At 45.5% G+C, this 20,800-nt stretch overlaps 1 protein-coding gene across 6 annotated transcripts in view; it reads right to left on the bottom strand.

Moving 5' to 3' along the window:
* Positions 1-20,800, bottom strand: part of psd3l (pleckstrin and Sec7 domain containing 3, like) — a 118,656-nt gene that overhangs the window by 83,901 nt on the left and 13,955 nt on the right. For 4 of the 6 annotated variants that reach the window (XM_049021277.1, XM_049021282.1, XM_049021280.1 and 1 more), the window contains 3 exons: positions 13,901-14,012; positions 8,988-9,963; positions 7,648-8,070 (listed from right to left, as the gene is read on the bottom strand). In XM_049021277.1, coding sequence (XP_048877234.1) covers positions 7,648-8,070; positions 8,988-9,963; positions 13,901-14,012 — 1,511 coding nt within the window. The remainder of the gene's footprint in view (positions 1-7,647; positions 8,071-8,987; positions 9,964-13,900; positions 14,013-20,800) is intronic. The other 2 variants (XM_049021278.1, XM_049021281.1) reach the window with 1 other exon arrangement.

Raw genomic sequence — 20,800 nt, 5'->3', positions numbered from 1 at the left:
GCCTCTCCAGCCGAGACTCGGTGGGGGAGGGGGGAGCCGCCACGGCACACTGAGGTCTTCCGCCTCGCCGTAAGTCCTGCTGGCGGACGAGCCACCGTTACCTCCATCCGCTTGGGGACAGGGACGTGGCAAGCAAGGGAGGGGACAAGCGAATGGGGATGGGGCGCGGTACTGGGCGTGTTGTCAGCACGAGCTGATTTAGGCGAGCGAGTGAGCGGGGTCAAGGGTGACTCTGGGGGCGGGGGGGGGAGGGGTTACATCACATCCAGCTCAAGACGCCGTTGTGAAAATGCACCGCAGGTCACATGACCAGGAGCTTTAGCTTTACAGATCAGTATGGTCGCCGTGTGGCTCCAGGCGTCCCGTACCCGCTCAGCGCGACGGGAAATCACCACCACTGGTTATACTGGTCCGGCTAGTGTGCTGCTGGGGCCGTCAGGACATGTGGGGTGTATGGGGACAGGGTTCGCAGGGGGCCATTGAAGTCGTGTCAAGTCAAGGTCACCACCCGCGCCATCATTTTCGGGAAGCTGCAGTGAGGTTTTCCAGCGGAATACGTCAATGCATTTTTACGATCAGCCGATTTGGGAGTCAAGATTTCAAATAAAATGTTTTCTAAAACATTTTATTGGATATTACGATACATTTTAGCATTTATGTAATATGTTTCTGTATATATGTAACTATATATAAACTAGTAATTATTTTAATTAGTATTACAAATGTAGTATTACAGGTATTATATGTGGTACTATGCCCAGTTCTGGGTTATTCCCTGCCTTGTTCCGGTAGCTTCTGGGATGGGCTCCAGACCCTGCGATCCTGCATAGGATAAGCAGGTACAGAAAATGGATGGACAGACAAGTGGTATTACAAGTGCTTACAAGCAAAGCATTTTATATCATAGCTCTAAAATGAAGAACACAGACAATACATGATGAATTCCACATTAAACAGGATTAAAATGATCTATTTATAATTCAGGGTAAGAGATAAGCATTTTTTATGGTCAGCACAACTTGCCATCACATCGTTGTAATTCTTGTGATGTAGAATCGCATCATACCCATAACGGTACACGCCCACCGCAAATACATAAAGGGCTGGTACATGCACAAGCTCTTTTTCTAATTTTATGGAGGTTTCTGTCAAGTCACATGACCAGACTCCATGCTGGCGGAGCATTGACTTCATGGTCCGCAGGCGTAAGTGTTGCGAGTAGGCACGTAACGATTCACCCAATTAATGATTCCTTTTGATCCACAATATTGGGTCCACAATATTCCACGATATTTTTGGGGAAAAAATGAAGAAAATGTATTTACCAGAAAATGCAACATTTATTTTTGTATTATCAATATAAATATTCATTTTGTTAAATCAAAAAAATCGCTGTTCCATTTTATTAAAAACCAACAACAATTATCTACACAAATTAAGCAAAGGCTGACGTACAGTGTAGCAGCTTATGAACTAAAATATTCCTCCTAATCAAAATGAAAAAAGTTAAGAAAAGACCTATTTGTGGTTAACAACTGTTTATGAACATTCATGAAGGCTGTCATTGGGCTTAGGCATAGAACAACAATTTGACCACTATCTGCACTTGCCATTCTCTAGTGTTACTTCTGCCATTCTCTAGTGTTACTTCGTGTGAGGTGACGTGAATTTGTGCCGGACGGCTGTGGACAGTGCGCGTGTAGCCCAGTTTTTTTGCTCAGTGGAAATCATGCACATTGATCCAGTACATTGACTGTGCATGTGCAAGATAATTGATTAGGTGTAGAACAAGAACTGTTGTAGGACTTGAGGAGTTATTCACTTATCTAGTTTCCACATTTTTACTGTCCAGAAAATTTATACTGTCCATTCATTGTTCCACGATGGACTTTCAGGTAATTTCAAAAGAAACACTATTTTGGCATTTTGAAATCTTGGCAATAAAATCTGCCAGAGGTTGGGGGGTCCCCAGCTAATTTTGTTGTAAGGATTTCGAATTCCACAGTATGCCCTAACACAGCCCAAGCCTACGCTAAAAACTTTGAAACAGTTCATAAAAAGTTGATCCATTTTGCTACATTGTATTGGTGCTTGTTGTAGTACATCTACCTGCTCCTGCTCAGGTGGAATATCACTGCTGCATATATGCATGCACCAATTACGGCCATCTGCATCCACTGACAAATGTACTATGAACACAAGCTTTTGTGCACAATGCGGTCCGCAGCCCAAAAAAGCACGCAGAGAAGTTAAGTATGAACTAGCCTTCTGGTACCCGGTAGGGGAGGGCAAATTATTGCACCATCTGCTGTCTAAACAACACAATTACAGCGAAGAAAAACGAAGGTATGACACAGCCTAATAATAATTTGAGCTATTTTGCAGTGAGTTTTTTTATCTCCACGATTCAAAACCTCATAAATTTTTTATAATAATAATAATCGATACTTTATTGATCCCCGTAGGGAAATTATCTTTACGCCTCCCACAACTTCCTCTTTTTTCATAGAGGAAGTTGTCTGCGAAGGGCTGCCACCCGTAGCGGCACCCAGGGAGCTGGGGGTTAAGGGCCTTGCTCAAGGACCCACAGGCTGAGGCTGGGCTTGAACCTGCGACCTTCTGATTACAGGCACACAGGCTTAGCCCACAGAGCCACATGCTGCTCCCTAATACATTTTACTGTGATTTATCGTGCCACGATATATAGTTACATACCTAGTTGCGAGAAGCAGAAGCTCGGACAGAGTGGGGGATGGGGGTAACGGGCTCCATTATCACACGGCATTATGAAGCCAACATCTTCCCAAATACATCCATACAGGGAAGTAGTGGAGACTTTAAACCCATTTTCATCCCTTCCGTCTCTGACACCACAGCAGTGTCACAATACACACGCTTACATCTGGTTCATCTGCTCTGTGTCTAGTGGGTAAATGTTTTTCACTTTCAGCACATAATTCAATAAATTGCATTAGATATTCAACACTTTTGCGTTTTTTTGGAAACTCATAATATTTAACTGTGATTCATCTGAAAAGTTCTATAAGGTTTGCACTGCTGTGATCACCTCATTTTTATTTATTTATTTTGCTGGATGGGGGAAGGTGTGTTTATTCAATTTGTTGGGATGTTGATGTTTAACGTCAATAAGAAAATTTCAATAAAAACATTTTTTTTTAAATATCCAACACTTAATTATAAAATGGACTTTTGTATTAATGATTTTGCCCAACTGTATGCTAATGTAAGTGTTCTAAGCACGTTTAAGGTAGACTATAGGTTAGGCTATGATGTTTGTTAGGTTAAGTGTACTGTGCCTTATGATAGGTTTATCAGAACGTAACCCCTTCGTAATCTGGGGAGAGGCTGTACTGCATTTCTGGTAGACCCCAGGGTGAGAGGTTTGACACTTTCATGTATTTTGCTCTAATTATCACTCTTTTTAAGGAAGCCTCTTAAGCAGCCTCTCTATTCCAATGCAGTCAGGTTCCGTGTGCCCACCTTGGAACCCGATGGAATGACACCAACAGGCTTCAGCTTACCTCGCCGTGAAATAATGAGAATTAATTACAGTCGACCTCCTGATAACCACAGAAGCGCAGATCCTTGGAGAGGAGACTTATCGTGAGGCAGACTGCAGCAGTCACACACGGGTTACGGAACAGCACTGAAAGCCGGGAGGCTACAAATTACAGAGCCAGGCTCCGCGACTGGTTTCACCGCTGTGATTCCAGGGACGTGGCACTTCCAGGCAAGACGAAACCAGAGCCGCTTTAATAAACACCCAGCTATAACGAATAATAAATCCCAAATAGGCAACCCTTAGGACACCAACACTTCATAATGTATACATATATAAAGAAACTAGGTTGGTTTTCATAATAAATACTTAAAACCCCATAACAAAGCAGATAAAGATGAACAGTATACATTATAACACCATTAAGTATTTAATACAGTACTTTCTATAATCCGTTACAGCACTTTTGCTGCGAAACAGAGACTTTTTGAAGCTTACAAACAAAAACTTGGGAGTTAGGGTCTCAATTATTTGTTCAAATTTAATTTAACCTGAACCTTACTGAGACTCAGTGAACGAATGTAAAGATATCAGTAGTGTTGAGACTGCCCTGAAATACATTGGTTGTTGGATTAAAATGTAAATGATAGATTTCCAATAGACAATTGAGGGTAACACTTGAATTTTTGACTTTAGCACTGAATTCTACATTCTTGGTATCCGAAAGACAGTCTGCCGGGTCGTGTTCAGGGCTCAGTCCTACACTACCCGCATACCTCCTAGGTCACTCTCACCTTCCTGTAATCAGCAAGGTGTCGCATGACAAACTTTCAGCCAATTTCACTCTAACCACTAGTCATACTTCATGGATAGGGTAATGGAATTCTGTGTATTGCATGCAGCACTCCCTGCAGGAAGAATTCAGAAAAAAAGAACGAAATAAACTATAATGCATTACGATGCCTTTTCACATTAGCAACTGAACCAGCTCTCGTAGCTTCCAGTGTTATCATCGCTTGGCTAATTAGCATTTCAGCAGGGTAGTCTGGGTCTGCTTAAGTCGCAGAAACTGAAAAATCTAACCCACTGTGATAGTGGGGGAAATCCTTCTGTCCTTGCAGTAGGCGTGCATTTCTTTTTCCAGAGGCCCTGGAACTTCTATGACTTAATGTCATTGCACCGTATTGTCCAGCAGAGGGCGAACTTTCTCCATTTCAAAGAGCAGTGATAGCTAATTTATGGCACTATATGTAACTACAGAGAACCTTCATCCATTCCTCTTCCAGCCACGATACATTTCTGGATGGTGAGGAGACCTGGAGCCTATATTAGGAAGGACAGGGAACCCTGAATGAGATGCTATTCAATCACAAGGGAACGCCACCAAATTATGGGAGGAACCGAGAGTACCCCAGAGAAAACCTGGAGGAGAACCGACACACTCCAAAAACAGACTGCGGCCAGGATCCGGGCCCCTGGGCCTGGAGGTGTGAGAGATGGTGCTACCCACCGAGCTGAGCCCGACACAGACCATGTTTCTGCCAATAACAATTATTTCTATTTACATTTATATATAATGTGTTTATAGTTTATTGTATTTAATATTGTTGTGTATAATTTATTTGCACTTGGTTGGATACTACGTGTATTTCATTGGCTCTGTACGCATGCTTAGCGCAATGACAGAAAAAGCTGAATCTAATCTAAATTTATGAAAAATCGCACACTGCCAACCAAACAGACTCAAAATGTTAAGTTAAAATGAAGCTGTACAAAGCTGCAATCAGTTTCTCCGTGACTTCTGCACTCCACTCGACCAAGACAGAACAGAACACCATGTGCAGCCTTTCGGGCACAATGAATCCGCCTGAAGGCAATCGGGGGCTTCCGTGCCGACGGCCACAGAGATAACATCTGGTTCGAGAGGCCCTGGCATCACAGCTTTACATGTGATGACCACACGTTTCCTGGATACTGTCAAACAAATTTTACATTCACATCACATATAAACAAACAGAAACCTAATTTAAATCTGGTAGACTACACCCCTCTAAAATTTGACAGTTCCAACGGAAACAAGTTTTTTCTACATAACCAAGAAATAAGGCTTAAAGATAAATAAAATGCTGTCTAATAAATGCACAGATTATAAAGAGGCTTTTATTGGTAAGGAATGTGTAGAACAAAACTAAAGAGCCTAGTTTTTAGGGTCGTAAAAGCAAAATAAGGGGAATTTTTGGTACAGGCTAAATAAAACCCAAGCAGAAGCTCGGTCAGAATATGCTAATAGCTCAGTGTCCAAAAAAGGCCACACTACGGTAAAAGCCAGGCGAGGTATGGGCAGTGAACACTGACATATTAATCTTGAGCTACTGAGCTATTGAGCTAGTTTGACACCAGGTGTAGCTTCTTGTGGTCTCAAGGTCACCAAGGAAGAGCAGCGGTCTGGGCATTCCTCTCACAGCTAGCACACCATATGGACATCAGCTCTTTTTTAAATTGCACTGATCATATATGCCCATATATAAGGGATGAAGGTTCTCTCAATAGGCTTGAGGTGGATGATGTGACAGCTCTAGTGGCTCCCAACATCGGACGATTTAAACCTGCTGTTGACTGAAGAGATTTTAAGACGACGGCCGTGAAACCACAGCAGAAGTGTTTTTCTCCCATAACTGTAGGTGATGAATTTAGCAGCCCTACTTCTGGTCACCAGCTATCTATTTTTTCCTGTCGTCAGATGGCATCGTAGACCTTCCCCCTAAAATCATCCCCATTAACTAATCCATTACTTTTTAATGAACCGTTCAATGTACCGCACAGACAAGCTGCTTCAACAAGTTAGAGTACAGTACAGTACAGTACAAAATGTGGTCGTTGTCATGGGGCATATACAACGAATGAGAAAAAACAGGAAAAACTATTAATCATGGGGGATACAAAATTTTGGAATACCAAACCATTTGAGAATGACTTAGAAATGTAATAAAGCTTTTCACTATATGACACTAATACTGATTCTAGACCTGAATAAACCATAAACCATGACAATTTTTATGAACACAATATCACTCGGAGTGTAAATCAAATAAAATCCCGTTTATTAAAATTGACAACAAGAGTGACACAACAGCCATTGTATCATTCCATGTATGGTCAACACAAGACAAAATGCAGGTTTAACGGAGTAAAACATAAAATACAATCATAATAATTGTGCAATAGAAGTACTAGTGTATACCTTCTAAAATAATTATTACTTTTAGCAGTAGGATTTAAAAATACATTATCTGTTTAATATACTTTTTCTTTTCGTTCATATAAACTATTAACTATTCCTTGATTTATCTTCATGAGTATATTTCACTAGGCAAGTGATTCACAGCATGCACATTTAATATATGTTCTCTACACATTTTCTATAAACATATTTTGTGCTTTTACAGGAGAGTGAAGGCTCCGGCCAAAAGACGATTAGTCACATCATGTCCCATCGACCTTGACGGCGTTTCTAAGCTATTTCTACACCACTCAGACTCATAACTTAATCTTTCATAACCATTCCAGCCTCAATGTCTGCATCCCATACCCTAGTACAAGTATGATCTATCATTAAAGAAGGATGAAAAAAATCCAAACTGTCTACACATGAACTTAAATATTATCTGACTCCTAAGCCACATACTGGCAAAAGATCTCCGTTGGCTAATTTGCCAAGTAACTGACCTCTTTGAATATTCTTAGTAAACATAATAATTGTGGCATACACTGTGTTTACACACAAGGCACTGAATACTGATTGTGAGTAATGAATACTGATTGCGAGTAATGAATACTGATCGTGAGTAATGAATATTGATTGTGAATAATAAATACTGAATGTGTAATGCAAGGAAAAAATATTTCTAGGATTCCTTAGTGTAAGGCAACTGGTGGTCTCAGTATTCATTTTTGATGTATTAATAACAGTCACAGGTTCATAGAATCCATTGCTTAGTGATTCATTCAGAAACTTTTCATAAGGCTTTAAAAAACATGCATTTCACATGAAGCTCTATTTTTGTGTTAGAAAAGACAGCTGATAAAAATCTTAACAAAGCAGCTGAAAGAGGAAGTCGCACGCTTACCTCAAGCAGCCCTGCAGCCAGTCCTTTGGATGGTGCTCTGCGTTCTCCACCACCCCGTTTGCCAGAGACTGCTTGTCCAGGCCCTGGTCCGGCCGGTGGGCGCTAACGGCGCCCGCACTGGTTGCGTCCAGATAGGATGTGGTGAGCTCGAGTGCGGCCTTGCCACTCCTGCTGCTCGTTGTCACACTTAGCACCTCCTGCTGGCCGGTGTCGGTATCGCCCTCCAGGAAGCGCCCGCCCTCTTTTAGCCGCTGCTGGATCATGGGCGTGAGTGGCATGTCCGTGTTGGGGCAAGCGTCCGACTCATCAGTGGATGACAGGGCATCCAGGGAATCCAGGCTGCTGTAGAGCGTCCCCCGGAGGCGCTCTGACTCCAGGATGCTCTCAAACTGGGAGCTGAAGACATCTGTCGCCTCCTCACCTCTGTGGGGAAACGTGACGTTAGCAGTTATGTCAGAGTGGCTGGAGATGGATGGCGTTGCGAGAAGAGAGTAACGGTGGCCTGATATCGCGATCGGCATGGCCCAGTCCATTTGGCCCCCTTGTGGCATGGTACTGGTAACCAGTAAAAACCGAAAAATAATAAGGGAATTTTCCACATACTTACATGGAAAGTCTCAAGATAGTCACAAAAGTCAGACAATGTTTCACGACCAAACGTATCAAAGGACTAATAATTTTATAGTTAAATAGAGGCAGTTCTGGAGTTATGTAAAAACTGATCTATGTCTATCCGAGATACATAGAATTTATGGAAGCACTAATGCAAAGGCGGCACACTGGAAATAAACTTTTACGCTTTATCTTTCCAATTATTTACTATGACCACTTTGGTACATAATACTAATATATTTTTGGCTTATGTGTTTTTTGCTATGAGGTGGCCTGAATTGGATGGGGGGGGGGTAAATCTGACTATAAAATCTTGACTTGTGTCAAGGTTTGTAGAATGGATCACTTACGTCATTCGAGAGCTGCTTCTATACAGAACCCTCAGGTCAAGTCTGCAGCAGAAATGTACTGTTTAAAAACTGAAAGAATGAAACTGTGTACTGACTGGAAAAATTATTAGAGAAAAATAAATAAATGAAAAGGAAAAAGCAACTAACGATTCTGGCGCATGGCGTATTTTGTTGGGTGGGGCCTGGCCATCCAGCGCCATGGCGATGTGTACAGGCCTGTCATAAGTTTGCCTCTGAGGGGTGCTATGTGAAGTAGCCAATTTTAAAATTCATAGAGTGTGCCTACTCATCCCCACCCAGCCTCTGGGTTGTTCTCATAATTAGATATACAATTAAGCACAAATAGGAGGGGGGGGGGACATGCAGGGGCGGAGTTACCTGGAGCTCACGTCAGGTGTCTCGCCATTTTCCGGGCTCTCTATGCACACCTCCGGGATGGTCCTGAACACCTCGTCCTCCATGGCTCCCAGCAAGAGCAGAGGAGACGGCTCGGAGGTGCTGCTCCTCAGGCTCCTCTCCAGGGCCTCCAGAGTCTCCAGGGCTTTGCTCATCCTGGGGCACGGGTTCTCCTCCACAGTCACTTCAGCACCAGGGGCAGCTGAAGCATCCTTAGGGAGCTCGGGGAGCCCAGAGTCCTGCGGTCCATTGGTCCTGTTCTCCATAAATCGCAGCTTCTTGGGGGGCTTCTCCCTGGCCTGACCTCCATCCAGGAAGGCCGTGAGGATGCCGGGGATTTCAGCCAGGATCTTGCTGGACTCCTCCAGGGGCTCATCCAGGAGACCAGGAGAGGGGAGGCAGCAGTCGCTCCCTGGTTCTGCTGCAGCAGGCAGCTCCATGTCCATCCTGGCTCCAGATGTTATGGTGGCAGGAGCCGGGCTCTCCGCTGGGTCCTCTTGGCCAGTGTCACCATTAACCACGGGGCTTGGGAGTGGCAACTCTGCCACTGCTGAACTGAGAGAGAGCGTGTCCTGCATCAGCGCCTCAGTCCATGACTCAAAGAGGCGGTCGGTCGTCAAGGGCGACTCAGGTTTTCCCAATTTGGAAATTTCCGAGCCTTCGCTCCCGGGTGCCGCGTCCCCACCTGGCTCTGCCCCGCTGTGGCTATCGCAAGGGACCGCCCCCAGGTCTCCGTCTGCGCACCGGCGTACCGCCACGTCCCGGCTCCTATTCCCCAGGTCCGTCAGCAAGTCTGCTAGCTCGCGGTCGATCTCTTGGAAGAGTGACGTCTCGTTAAGGTCCTCCTCCTCTTCCACCTCCCCAGCAGGGCTGACAGCCGCCCCATGCTGGACAGATGCTTCTGAATTAGTACCGCTGCCTCCTTCTGGCAGAATGTGGGCGTTTTCAGCAGCTGCTGCTACAAAGCAGGAAAACGACATCTGTTTACTTAAGACGACGGATAATTACCGAAAAGTCAGACGTCAAAAAGACTAATAAAATTATTTTAAAACAATATTTCATGTTTTTTAAATCACCAAACATGATGCAATATTAAATGCTATATATCTGTTTTTAGTATTGCTTGAAAATCGCATACAAAATGTTATTAATATAACCGCTCATATATCTTCTCACCACATTAGTACAGGGTCACAGGTAATGCTACTAAATGGTGTTTAAAGTGTTCTTAAAAAACTATCCAGCGTCAACTGGCCGCAGTTCACCAATGCAAACTTATTAAATCCAGGCTATAAGTTCCCAATTACATTTACACTTCAATGATGTAAACACATTGGCTTGTAGTGTATCTTTCTCCCAATGGTAGGGAATCACTTTTCAGATGTTAAAAACGCTTAATGTAGGATACAACAGCCCTCGGTCTGATCTCATTCAAATGAGGGCTCCCCCTCCATCAATCATTAGCTTCATTTAACAGCGTATGATCACACTAGACAGAAGGACTGCATAGCCCTCACTGAGATTACAAGAGTATTACTCGCATGGAATATTGATCACCACAAAAACATTTCAGCTTCAAAGACCTTTCCTCATTGCTCTAACAGACCTACTGAAAGGTAAAGAAAAATGCCTTGAAATTCTGAGAAGGATTACTTTATTATCATAATTATTAATATTTATTTTAGAGCAATATATGCCTGTCAAACAATGTGATGTATGGACCAAACGGCTAAATGAACTGCTGTACATCTTTCTCTGAAATCCTTGGGATATTAAAACCTGGCCCAGTGTGTTTATGCAGGGGCCGACTACAGGAAAATAGCTCTCTTGTGGCTCAGCTCCTTGTGAATAGCCCTTATGTGGGCTGCAAACACTGAATCACTGTGCAGAAGCAAGGGCTTGCGCTTTTGGGAAGGTGCCGTTGCTTGCTCGGTGCTGTAGGGGGCAGCATTTCACCCATGTGCACAGGCAGATGTCCCTTTCAAATGCTGTGAAAAGGCTTATGTGGAATAAAGTGTGTAAAGCGACCATGTGGCTACTGGGTCAACACAAATCAAGGGGTAAAAAGATCATTCAAATGACTCTTCCCAGTACATGACATATAAATGGATTCCTCCAGTCTGGCAACCGCTTATCCAGTACAAGGTTACAGGGAGCTTGCAGCCCGACCCAGAAAGCAGAGGCCACAAGGCTGGGGACACCCTGGACAAGATGCCAGCCCATCACAAGATGCACATATACGAGTGATTTAGGGATGCCCATTCACCTATAAATAACACGATAACATCAGAATCAGGGTCCTTAGCCCAAACAGGACATCACTGACCTGCTTCTGTTCCTCCTTAGCTGTTACAGGTCAAAGGTGTTAGTAATAACCCTTTACATATGAATTTACATATTTGAATATCGCAGACATTCAATATTGAGGATATCTGATTCCCCAGCTCCTCCCAACAATTAGCAATTGGAATTCCACTTCCCTCTGTGTAAACAGAGCCCTTGAGGGTAAATCTGCCTTCACTCACACTTTGGCCACAGTCCTCAATGCTGGAATTGAAGGAAAATGCCAGATATTTCGGGAAGCCTGCCCAATACAAACACAGATGGGGAAGAAGCCTGTAACCGCTTTGGACTAACTGATCCGGTAGGCGCTAGACGTTAACCCTGTATAGTTAGTAGCTTTAGCTGATCTGAGATCATCCAAAGGCTTTTACTGATGCCTCACACACTCGTAGGGTTAAAGAGGCATAACGAAAGTGAAAGCCAGGCAGCCCTTGCACACCGTGCATGTCCAGACAAGGCGGAGGTGGATTCCACGCCACAGTCTAACATAACTTAGGTGAAATCTGGGACTTCACCCCTCCCAGCCTACGGACAATGATACAGGCACTGGTGCGTATCATATACACGCACCTACTCGCAATGAGCCGATTGTGCCGCTATCAGAGCTCTCTAACTGAAGGGAATTTGAGACAAGGTGAAATTTCTGCACAGTCATCAGGCCTGGTATTAGAGGCCGACCTCTTGGCGGTGAAATCACAAGCGAACCAGTTGCTCTTTGTCCCTGCAACAGCCACCAATCACCACCCATTAATGCACCATCACCAGCACTCTCTTCAAACAACACATGACGAGGAAGTGCAAGCGGTTCCTTTAAAATATTAACAACTCTCCTTGACCTTCTTCTCCTGTTAGTTCTTATAAACATTATGAAGTTCCCAAGCTTCATCAGGTTATCATGTGCGTGGCTCAGTGGGGTAGCCGTCTGTGTCTGTGATCGGAACCCTGTGTTTGACAGAAGAGTTGCAACCCCATTGGGTCCTTGTGTAAGACTACATGACGTCAGAAAGCTGTGCAATAAACCCTCTTATAGTCTATAGCTGAACAATTGAACACGTGGGCAGGCAGATCCTGCAAACGCAGCACACGCCACAGTGAGAAGGGAACGGCAGCTTTTGGAAGTACATGGCTTCCGCAAGAGGGAAATGCAAGGAGCTAGACACTTTATCAACACGCTGCTCGAAATTCCCATTCGGACACAAGCCAGTATGAAATCAACACAGGAAAAAAAAACAGACGTTTCAATCGATAGGAGCTCAGCCATTTTCAGACCATAATGACGTTACTGTGCATTTTGGGTCTCTCAAGACAGTCAAGCAAGTACTCATGAGCTGGGTTAGAGTAGAGGTGCAGAAACATAATGTACAATTATCAAATTACAGATCTTCATCTTCAGTTCTCAAGCTGTCCCGAAATGCAAAGCACAGATTACTGTAATTTACAGGAAGCTGTTTTCCGACAGGCCAAGCAAGCCACCCATTACCAATTTGGTAAGCTGGGAAAGTTCATTACTTACCACACAAAAGGAACCAGACTGCAGAGCTGACATTGGCCAACAGGTCAATCGTTGAATGATTATTAGCACATGATTTAGATATTTCAAATCAAATAAGCATCTGCCCCAAAGCTTTTTATGGTAAATAACTGCACACTAAATAAGTATACACAATTATGGTTCATTTAAATAGATTACTATATAAAAACAAAACATGTATTTAAAATGTTTAGAAATCCATGTATCTAGTCATGAGGCAATAAGAATTTGAGATTACCAATTAATTACCAATTAATGCGCATTAGGATAAGACAAAGCAGTTTTCACAAACAGGTGAATAATTAGGCAAGCTGAGCAAAGTATATATGTGACCCATCACCACAAAATGAGTCTTAAGTCGCACTGGTAGAATTACACCCATAAGATTCATTTCGTGGTGATGGGTCACATATATTCTTACCATGCTTTTAAACATAGATATGACGAACATGTGTTGTACAGGATAGAATTAGCACACAGTGTGGAACCTCAAAACACGTCCAAATGAACTGGGTCTAGGCAAAGACACCCATCAACACAAACACTTGTTACTCTAAAAATACAAGCTATGAAGTAGGAATCAGTGCAAGCATTTCCTGCACTCTGAGCCACACTGCATTTCTAGAGTGCTTTTGTCTGTGTCCACCAGCCACCTAACAGTCTCCCCTTCTGTCATCATCCTTCACTCCTGGAATTCGCCTTCCGTTCCTGTAGCCCCACTGGCAAAACGTTCCTAAAACGTTTCACAGGCAATACTACAGAAATAGCCCATCTCTTCAATATATGAGCAATTGTTTACATTTCATTTTTGATCGTTCATCTTTATTCTGAACAGTTTTGTTGCCCATTGAGACAACATTCCGAGTAAAAGCTGCTCATTGAAATACATGCTTTGGGATACACTAGGATACTGTAAAGCTGGGCTTCCGCATATTCCAGGAACGTAAACGGCCCTGTCGCTCAAAGCTGTCAGCAGGTAACACTGCCACATTAAACAGAAAATGAGCTGGGACGGCCTTACCGTTTTCGGACGAACTTGGCTCGTCTGCTTTGCCAAAGAGAAAGTCGTACTTGGCCCGTGCAACACTTTGAGCATGCGGGGAAGTGTTGTTCACCCAAACGAACGTTTCCGCCTACAAGGGACAAACAAAACAGGTTAGTGTTAGCAGAAAACACTTCGTATGAGGATATGCAGCAGACTCACGACTGACAGATTGTTCCATCAATCTCATAGCTCTCCTGCTATTATTCAATATATCAATAAACAGCAGGCATAGTTTGTTTAATATGGTATTTACTGCTGTCTGGCCAATCAATAACTTGCCATAAGCGATGCACCAACCCAGAAATTCAAATTCAACTTTTAATGATTATTAACCAATTAGCTGATTAATAAATTTATTGAGCAAACCGTATGAAAAGTGACAATGTCTGGAATCATTAAAGGATGCCAAGGTCTTGAAACAAACTTTTACAGGATTTTTATAGGATTACATCCATCCATCCATCCATTTTCCAAACCGCTTATCCTATTGGGTCGCGGGGGGTCCGGAGCCTATCCCGGAAGCAATGGGCACGAGGCAGGGAACAACCCAGGATGGGGGGCCAGCCCATCGCAGGGCACACTCACACACCATCCACTCACACATTCACACCTATGGGCAATTTAGCGACTCCAATTAGCCTCAGCATGTTTTTGGACTGTGGGGGGAAACCGGAGTACCCGGAGGAAACCCCACGGCGACATGGGGAGAACATGCAAACTCCGCACACATGTGACCCAGGCGGAGACTCGAACCCGGGTCCCAGAGGTGTGAGGCAACAGTGCTAACCACTGCACCACCATGCCGCCCCTATAGGATTACAACACATCTAAATTTCACAGAGGTAGGGCAGTTTTGAAACTGTTTCTAAAAATATGGAGGCAAAGAAAGCCAGCACCTCTCACACACCAGACAGATACCTTTGCCACAATGTTTAGCTTCCATACTGCAGACTAGGACATTTTGAATCTGTACGTTGTTAAAAAATCATTAAAGCTGTCATTCGAGGTATGAAATGAAGACAGGAAATACTTTTGGTGACAAGGATGGCAGACGGTATGATGTTGAGCAGGACGAGTCAGCATTTACCAAGACAGAGGAGACCAAATCTCCTCCAGCAGTCTTGCCTCAAAGCCCAGTCTGTTCACTGGTTTATACAAGACAGAGCAGCCCCTCTTGATTTCGGCTAATATCTAGTAAATACTGTATAATCATAACAAAACAATACCTCTGATTACTTGATTTTAAATTCACAACCACATGGAGGCCAAGCAAATAGTACAGCTCATATAGTGCACTTTAATTTGGGGAGGATTATTAGGAGACCTTTAATCACTTGACATTAAGCTTATGAGGAAATCAGCTGCTTGCCTGAAAGTGTCCGAAATGCTCACCATGGAAAGATGTAGAAACACGGGACATCGCTATACAGATATTACAAGACAAAAAAACATACATCAGATCTTTCCATTTCCTGCCAGCATTCATGGTCTGGCGGGCCATCAAAACACTAAATAAACAGATAAACAATAACTCTACAGCTTTCAGAGTCAAAGAAAACCCTTAAGCAGAGACCTAGAGCTATGCATGTGCAGTCTAATACTGGTATCAATGTATGCTTTACATAAAGTACCATGATACTTAGGACTGGAAGCTCCATCGATTAAAGGAATCTTATTTTTCATTCATTCATTCATTCATTCATATTGTGTTGCAGTCACATACCAGTCAGAGTGACACACAGGACAAGCGTCACACAGGACAAGCGTCACACACTTGTTACCATGACATGTCACCAGGCACTGTTACTCACTGTCACCAATGTAGTCAAACTCAGACATCTATTCTTATGATATTATAGTGTTTTAGTGTGTGTCTTTTTAAACTGGTTCATATCTGTATTCTAGGTGGAGAACTTGTCTTAATTCACTTAATATACACATATATTTAAAAACTACACAGCGAAAGTAATGACATTTTACTTATGCATCTGTCAAGTTTAGTTGAGTTTTACCATCAAGTTGGGAAGCGAGCTGTAAGTAAAAAAAAACATTGTGGTTTTTAATTTTTAATTTTTCAGTGTCACTGAGTCATTCATGTGTCATCTGTTATCTAAAACTTCTTTTTAGATGTCTAAAAGATGTTTTCTAAATATAAAAGGCATCCTTGAGATACCCCCCCCCCCAAGACAGAAAAAATGTACAATTCCTGCCTTTTACTTAAAAGGCACCACAGTCGATACAAACGGTGCCCTGCAATTTACGGCAATTATGTGAAAAACAACTGATTCCTCAACGTTAGTTAAAGTGCGCCAAGTTAATTCCAATGAGGAACCATCAAATACTCTACATAGTATCATAGAGCACAGAATCACAAAATATATCCTGCTAGAGTAATTTATCAATTGGACAGTGTCATCATCAGCGATGCCTTGTAAATCTTAAAAAAAGGGAGGGGGGGGGGGTTGAGCTTTAGTGTGGAGTCAGACGGGTGATTTGTTGGTACGACCCTAGCAGTTCCTCTAAGTTTCCATGGGAAAGTGGTTACCATGGCTGCCTGCAGTAGGCACTGGAATGAAGACCTCACTCAGACTGTACAGAGCTGGTCATTTCTCACTGTATGTTTGATGGGAATTATTAGAGTACCACTTTTTGAGCAATTAAACAAAACAAAAGGCAAAACAATTTGTAATCCTTGGTGTTCTGAACAACTTTTACAAAACTTAAGTGGAGCAATTTGCTCAATTTTCCATCAACGCAACTGTCTTGTCTTTCACGTGTTTACGGAGCTGACCAGGGAAAGAAACTATATGTTGCTAGGATGCTGGTAAACCTCAACATGACCCCTCCACAATCATCCACACTGCAAGAATTGGTTTTGCATTCATAGCCCACGATGGAAGATCGTCCTCACATCCATCACGTGCAGAGGACCAGGAAAACATTTACGCTGCTTAAAGGAAGGAGCATTGCCTGCAGTGACAGTGAAATATGAAGACTAACAAAGCAAAACATCTGCTAAAAAAACAGAATGAAACCAGAATAAAAGCTTATATAACAAAAAAAAAAAAATTCATGACAGGCGAGAACTGTGATGACTGACCCGTCCGCTCCTCATGTGCGCCACGCCCCCTGATTACCCACGTGTGCTTCCCCGATTGTTTCCAGCCCCGTCTGATTATGTTGCCCTGCTTTAATGTATTTAAGTCCTGGTCTCCCCTGTTTCCGTGTCTGTCATTGATGTTACCTGATGTTAGTTGGCGTGCGATGTTTCCTAGTCCTCGTTGCTTCAATAAATCCCCGTTTACCCTGTTTTTGTCTGATCGCCTGCCTTTCTGCCCGTCGCCCCGTCCGTGCGCCTCACCCGCTATCGCCAGCCGTGACAGAATGACAGACCAAAACAAAGGGAGGAAGAAGAGGACAAGGAGGAGACCAGAGGCGTCAATCCGCCTGGGAGCGTGCTCTCTCGCCAGGTTATGGCTTCCTTCTGGGAGCGAGGAGGAGGAGGAACCCCTGCTGCTGTGGGAACCGGAGCCGGTCGCCGCGGAGCTGCCACCACCGCTCCAGCAGAATTTCGACGCTATCCCGTGAGTACCCCGGCGCCTTAAAGGGGCCACGCCCGTCTCGCCTGCGCGGGACCTGCCCGTCCCGCCGCCTGCGGCAGTGGTGCCTGAGATGCTTCCTTCGTCTCTGCCTGCTACAACAGCGGCGCCCCCGCAGGAGGTCATTGCTACGCCCATTGCCCTCGCCACCCAGTTCTTCACCCTCCAGGGATTATACTGGAGGGTGATAGATGAACTGGCCAGGCAGAGTTTGCTAGAGGTGGACCAGCTCGCCATGCAGCTGCGGGAAGGGTTCGCCGCGTTCACTCCCACTTCTCCTCCAGCTGACCTGGAGACATTGACAGAGGATCTCCAGAGGCTGATCCAGCTCCGGAGAGTTGCGGACCCCGCTCCCGTGCAGCCGCCGCCGCCGCCCGCAGCTCCAGCTCCAGTACAGCCGCCCCTGCCTGCGGCTCCAGAGCCCGAGCTGCCGCCTCCGCTGCCTGCTGTCCAAGCGCAGCAGGAGGCGCTCCCTCTGATTGCGGCTCCAGTGCTCGTGCAGCCACCACTGCCACCAGCGCAGCCGCCTGCGCAGCCGCTCCCGCTGCCTGCGCAGCCGCTTCCTCTACCTGCTGCAGCTCCCGAGCAGGCGCTCCCCCTGCCTACAGCTACTGCTTCCGTGCAGCCGCCGCCGTCAGCGGACCCTGCTTCCGTGCAGCCGCCGCCGTCAGCGGACCCTGCTTCCGTGCAGCCGCCGCCGTCAGCGGACCCTGCTTCCGTGCAGCCGCCGCCGTCAGCGGACCCTGCTTCCGTGCAGCCGCCGCAGCCACCAGCGCAGCCGCCTGCAGCTACCGCGCCCACGCCCGAGGCACTCCCCCTGCCTGCAGCTTCAGCGCCCACGCCCGAGGCGCTCCCCCTGCCTGCAGCTACCACGCCCAAGGTGCCCCCCCTGCCTACAGCTTCAGCGCCCACGCCCGAGGTGCCCCCCCTGCCTGCAGCTCCAGTCCCTGACCCCGCTCCTGTCCATGACCCAGCTCCAGTTTCTCCTGCCCTAGTCCCCGAGGAGGTCCCGGACAGTCCGACCACCACTCCTCCCTCCATGGAGGTAGAGGAGCTGGAATGGGACCCCTCGGGGACCTTCTTCGTGACTCCTCGTCCCTCGCCCTGACATGCCTGACCAAGGGGCCTTATGTCTGTGTCCCGTAGGGCGAGAGGGCATAGACGAAGGGCGGTGGCCCGGCCCCCTGGGTCGCCCTCCCTCGCCTGCGCTGTGGCTCGCGCGGTGCCTGCGGGTGCTTGCCCGCCGGGTCGGCAGTCGCCTGCTTGTCCCCCTCCGACGCCTCGTCCCCCTACCTCTGTCCCTCATCCAGAGTCTCGTTGGGCTCCTGCGGGCCCCCCGACGGCGGCTCCTCGGTCGCCTACGGGGCCTCCACCTCCGGCACATCCCTGGATGCGGCGGCTCCCCCCTCTGGGCCTTCGCCGAGGTCCCCTCCTGCTTCCTTGTCCCCTTCCCCGGTGGCCCCTCCTGCTACCTCCTCGGCCCCTGCCTCGGTCCCTCGCCCGGTCTCCTCGGCCCCTCTGGGGCTCCCTCGGGCTCCCCTTTGTTCCCCCGCCTTCTCTCCCTTCTCTCCTGCCTCTTTCCCTCCTTTCTCTGCTCCCCCTTTCTCGGTTCCTGGTCCTTTTTTGTTCTGCCCCGCTCCGCTCCTGGTTTCCCGTCGTTCCCTCCCGTCGTTCCCTCCCGTCACTCTCGCTCCTTTTGTTCCTCCTGTTCCCTCGGTGTCCCCTTTCTTGGTTTGTCTCTCTGCTTTCCCTGTCTTGTGTCAGCTCCTGTCTTACGTCCTGTCCCTTGCCTTGTTCTGTGTCTCCGTCTTGTTCCCGGTCCCTCGTTAATGGTTTTGGTTCTTGTTTTCTAGGTTTTGGTTCCTGTCTCCCATTCGTCGCCTCCTCCCTGGCGCGCCCAGTGTAGCGCGCCTTTGGGGGGGGGGTTCTGTGATGCCTGATGTCCGCTCCTCATGTGTGCCACGCCCCCTGATTACCCACGTGTGCTTCCCCGATTGTTTACAGCCCCGTCTGATTATGTTGCCTGATCCCCTGCCTTTCTGCCCGTCGCCCCGTCCGTGCGCCTCACCCGCTATCGCCGATCGTGACAAGAACCTTAATTTATTCTACAAATGTACTGTGTCTATATTCTCAAGCACAGAAGCAAGGGAGTGGCTGGTGGTTATTAATTTAAAAACACTTAAGTATTTAAAAACATTAGTTGGCTGCTGCAGGTGTTTTATCCTTTGACTCACTTTATGCTGCTAATAGGAATCTCTGACTGAACTCTTTGTGATTGAACAGTATTGACTAGGGATGCACCAATACCGATACTGGCATCGGGTATCGGGGCGATACTATTCTCATATGCTCATACTCGTAAAAATTGTTCGATACCAAGAACCGATACCACTTAAGTGCAACATTACATTAAAACTCAAAGCCACTGCATTTTTTGTGCTGCCCAATCAGACTTTGGCAACTAGCGGGAAATTTGTCAACCAGAAACATTCGGGAAGGATAAATTTACAGAACACCGACACTGGCAAAATTGTTGAGTATATGCGGCGGATGTCAGCAGCTTGGACATATTTTAAGATAAGGGACGACGAGAGAAGTAAAGCAGACTGTAAGCTCTGTTCTGCTAAAGTGTCAAGAGGAGGAAGAGACAGCACGTCATTTAACACAAGCAATTTGATCAAACATCTAAAGACGCACTACAATGCAAAGTACAAGGAGTTTGCTAATGCTAGCAGAGAAATAGCACAGCGACAATTTTAGCACAATTTCTGGAGACGCAAAAGAAAGTGAAACTGAAGCATTATTTATATACAACATTAAACTAAGTTAGTTATTTAATGTTATAAGGTATGATATCTAAGGCTACAGGTTCCATCACCAATATAAGTACGCTTTCTTCGCTCCTATAAAAACAGGAATGCTACCAAGCAGACCAACCGCATTTTCTTGATCTGAGTTGTCATTATATGTAATATATGATGACCCCATTATACATATAATATATAATGATATATACACACATATACATACACACTCACACATGTTACATTTAGTTTTACAAAGTTAGGAAAGCTTTGTTTAAGGTTTAAGTTAAGCCTGATGTTGCCTTACACATAAAGAGTGATCACAGTAGGCAAAAGCCTACAGCTTATTAATTAAACACTGATATCAGAGCGGTACTCGGTATTGGCCAATACCCAAAGCCCAGGTATCGGTATTGGTATCGGGACAGAAAAAGTTGAATCGGTGCATCCCTAGTATTGACCTATTTAAGGCA

Source organism: Brienomyrus brachyistius, chromosome 7 (genome assembly GCF_023856365.1).
Source record: "Brienomyrus brachyistius isolate T26 chromosome 7, BBRACH_0.4, whole genome shotgun sequence".
In the NCBI taxonomy this organism is placed as follows: Eukaryota; Metazoa; Chordata; class Actinopteri; order Osteoglossiformes; family Mormyridae; genus Brienomyrus; species Brienomyrus brachyistius.
The sequence above is the reverse complement of the archived record's forward strand: the minus strand, read 5'-3'. Positions and strand labels throughout refer to the sequence as shown.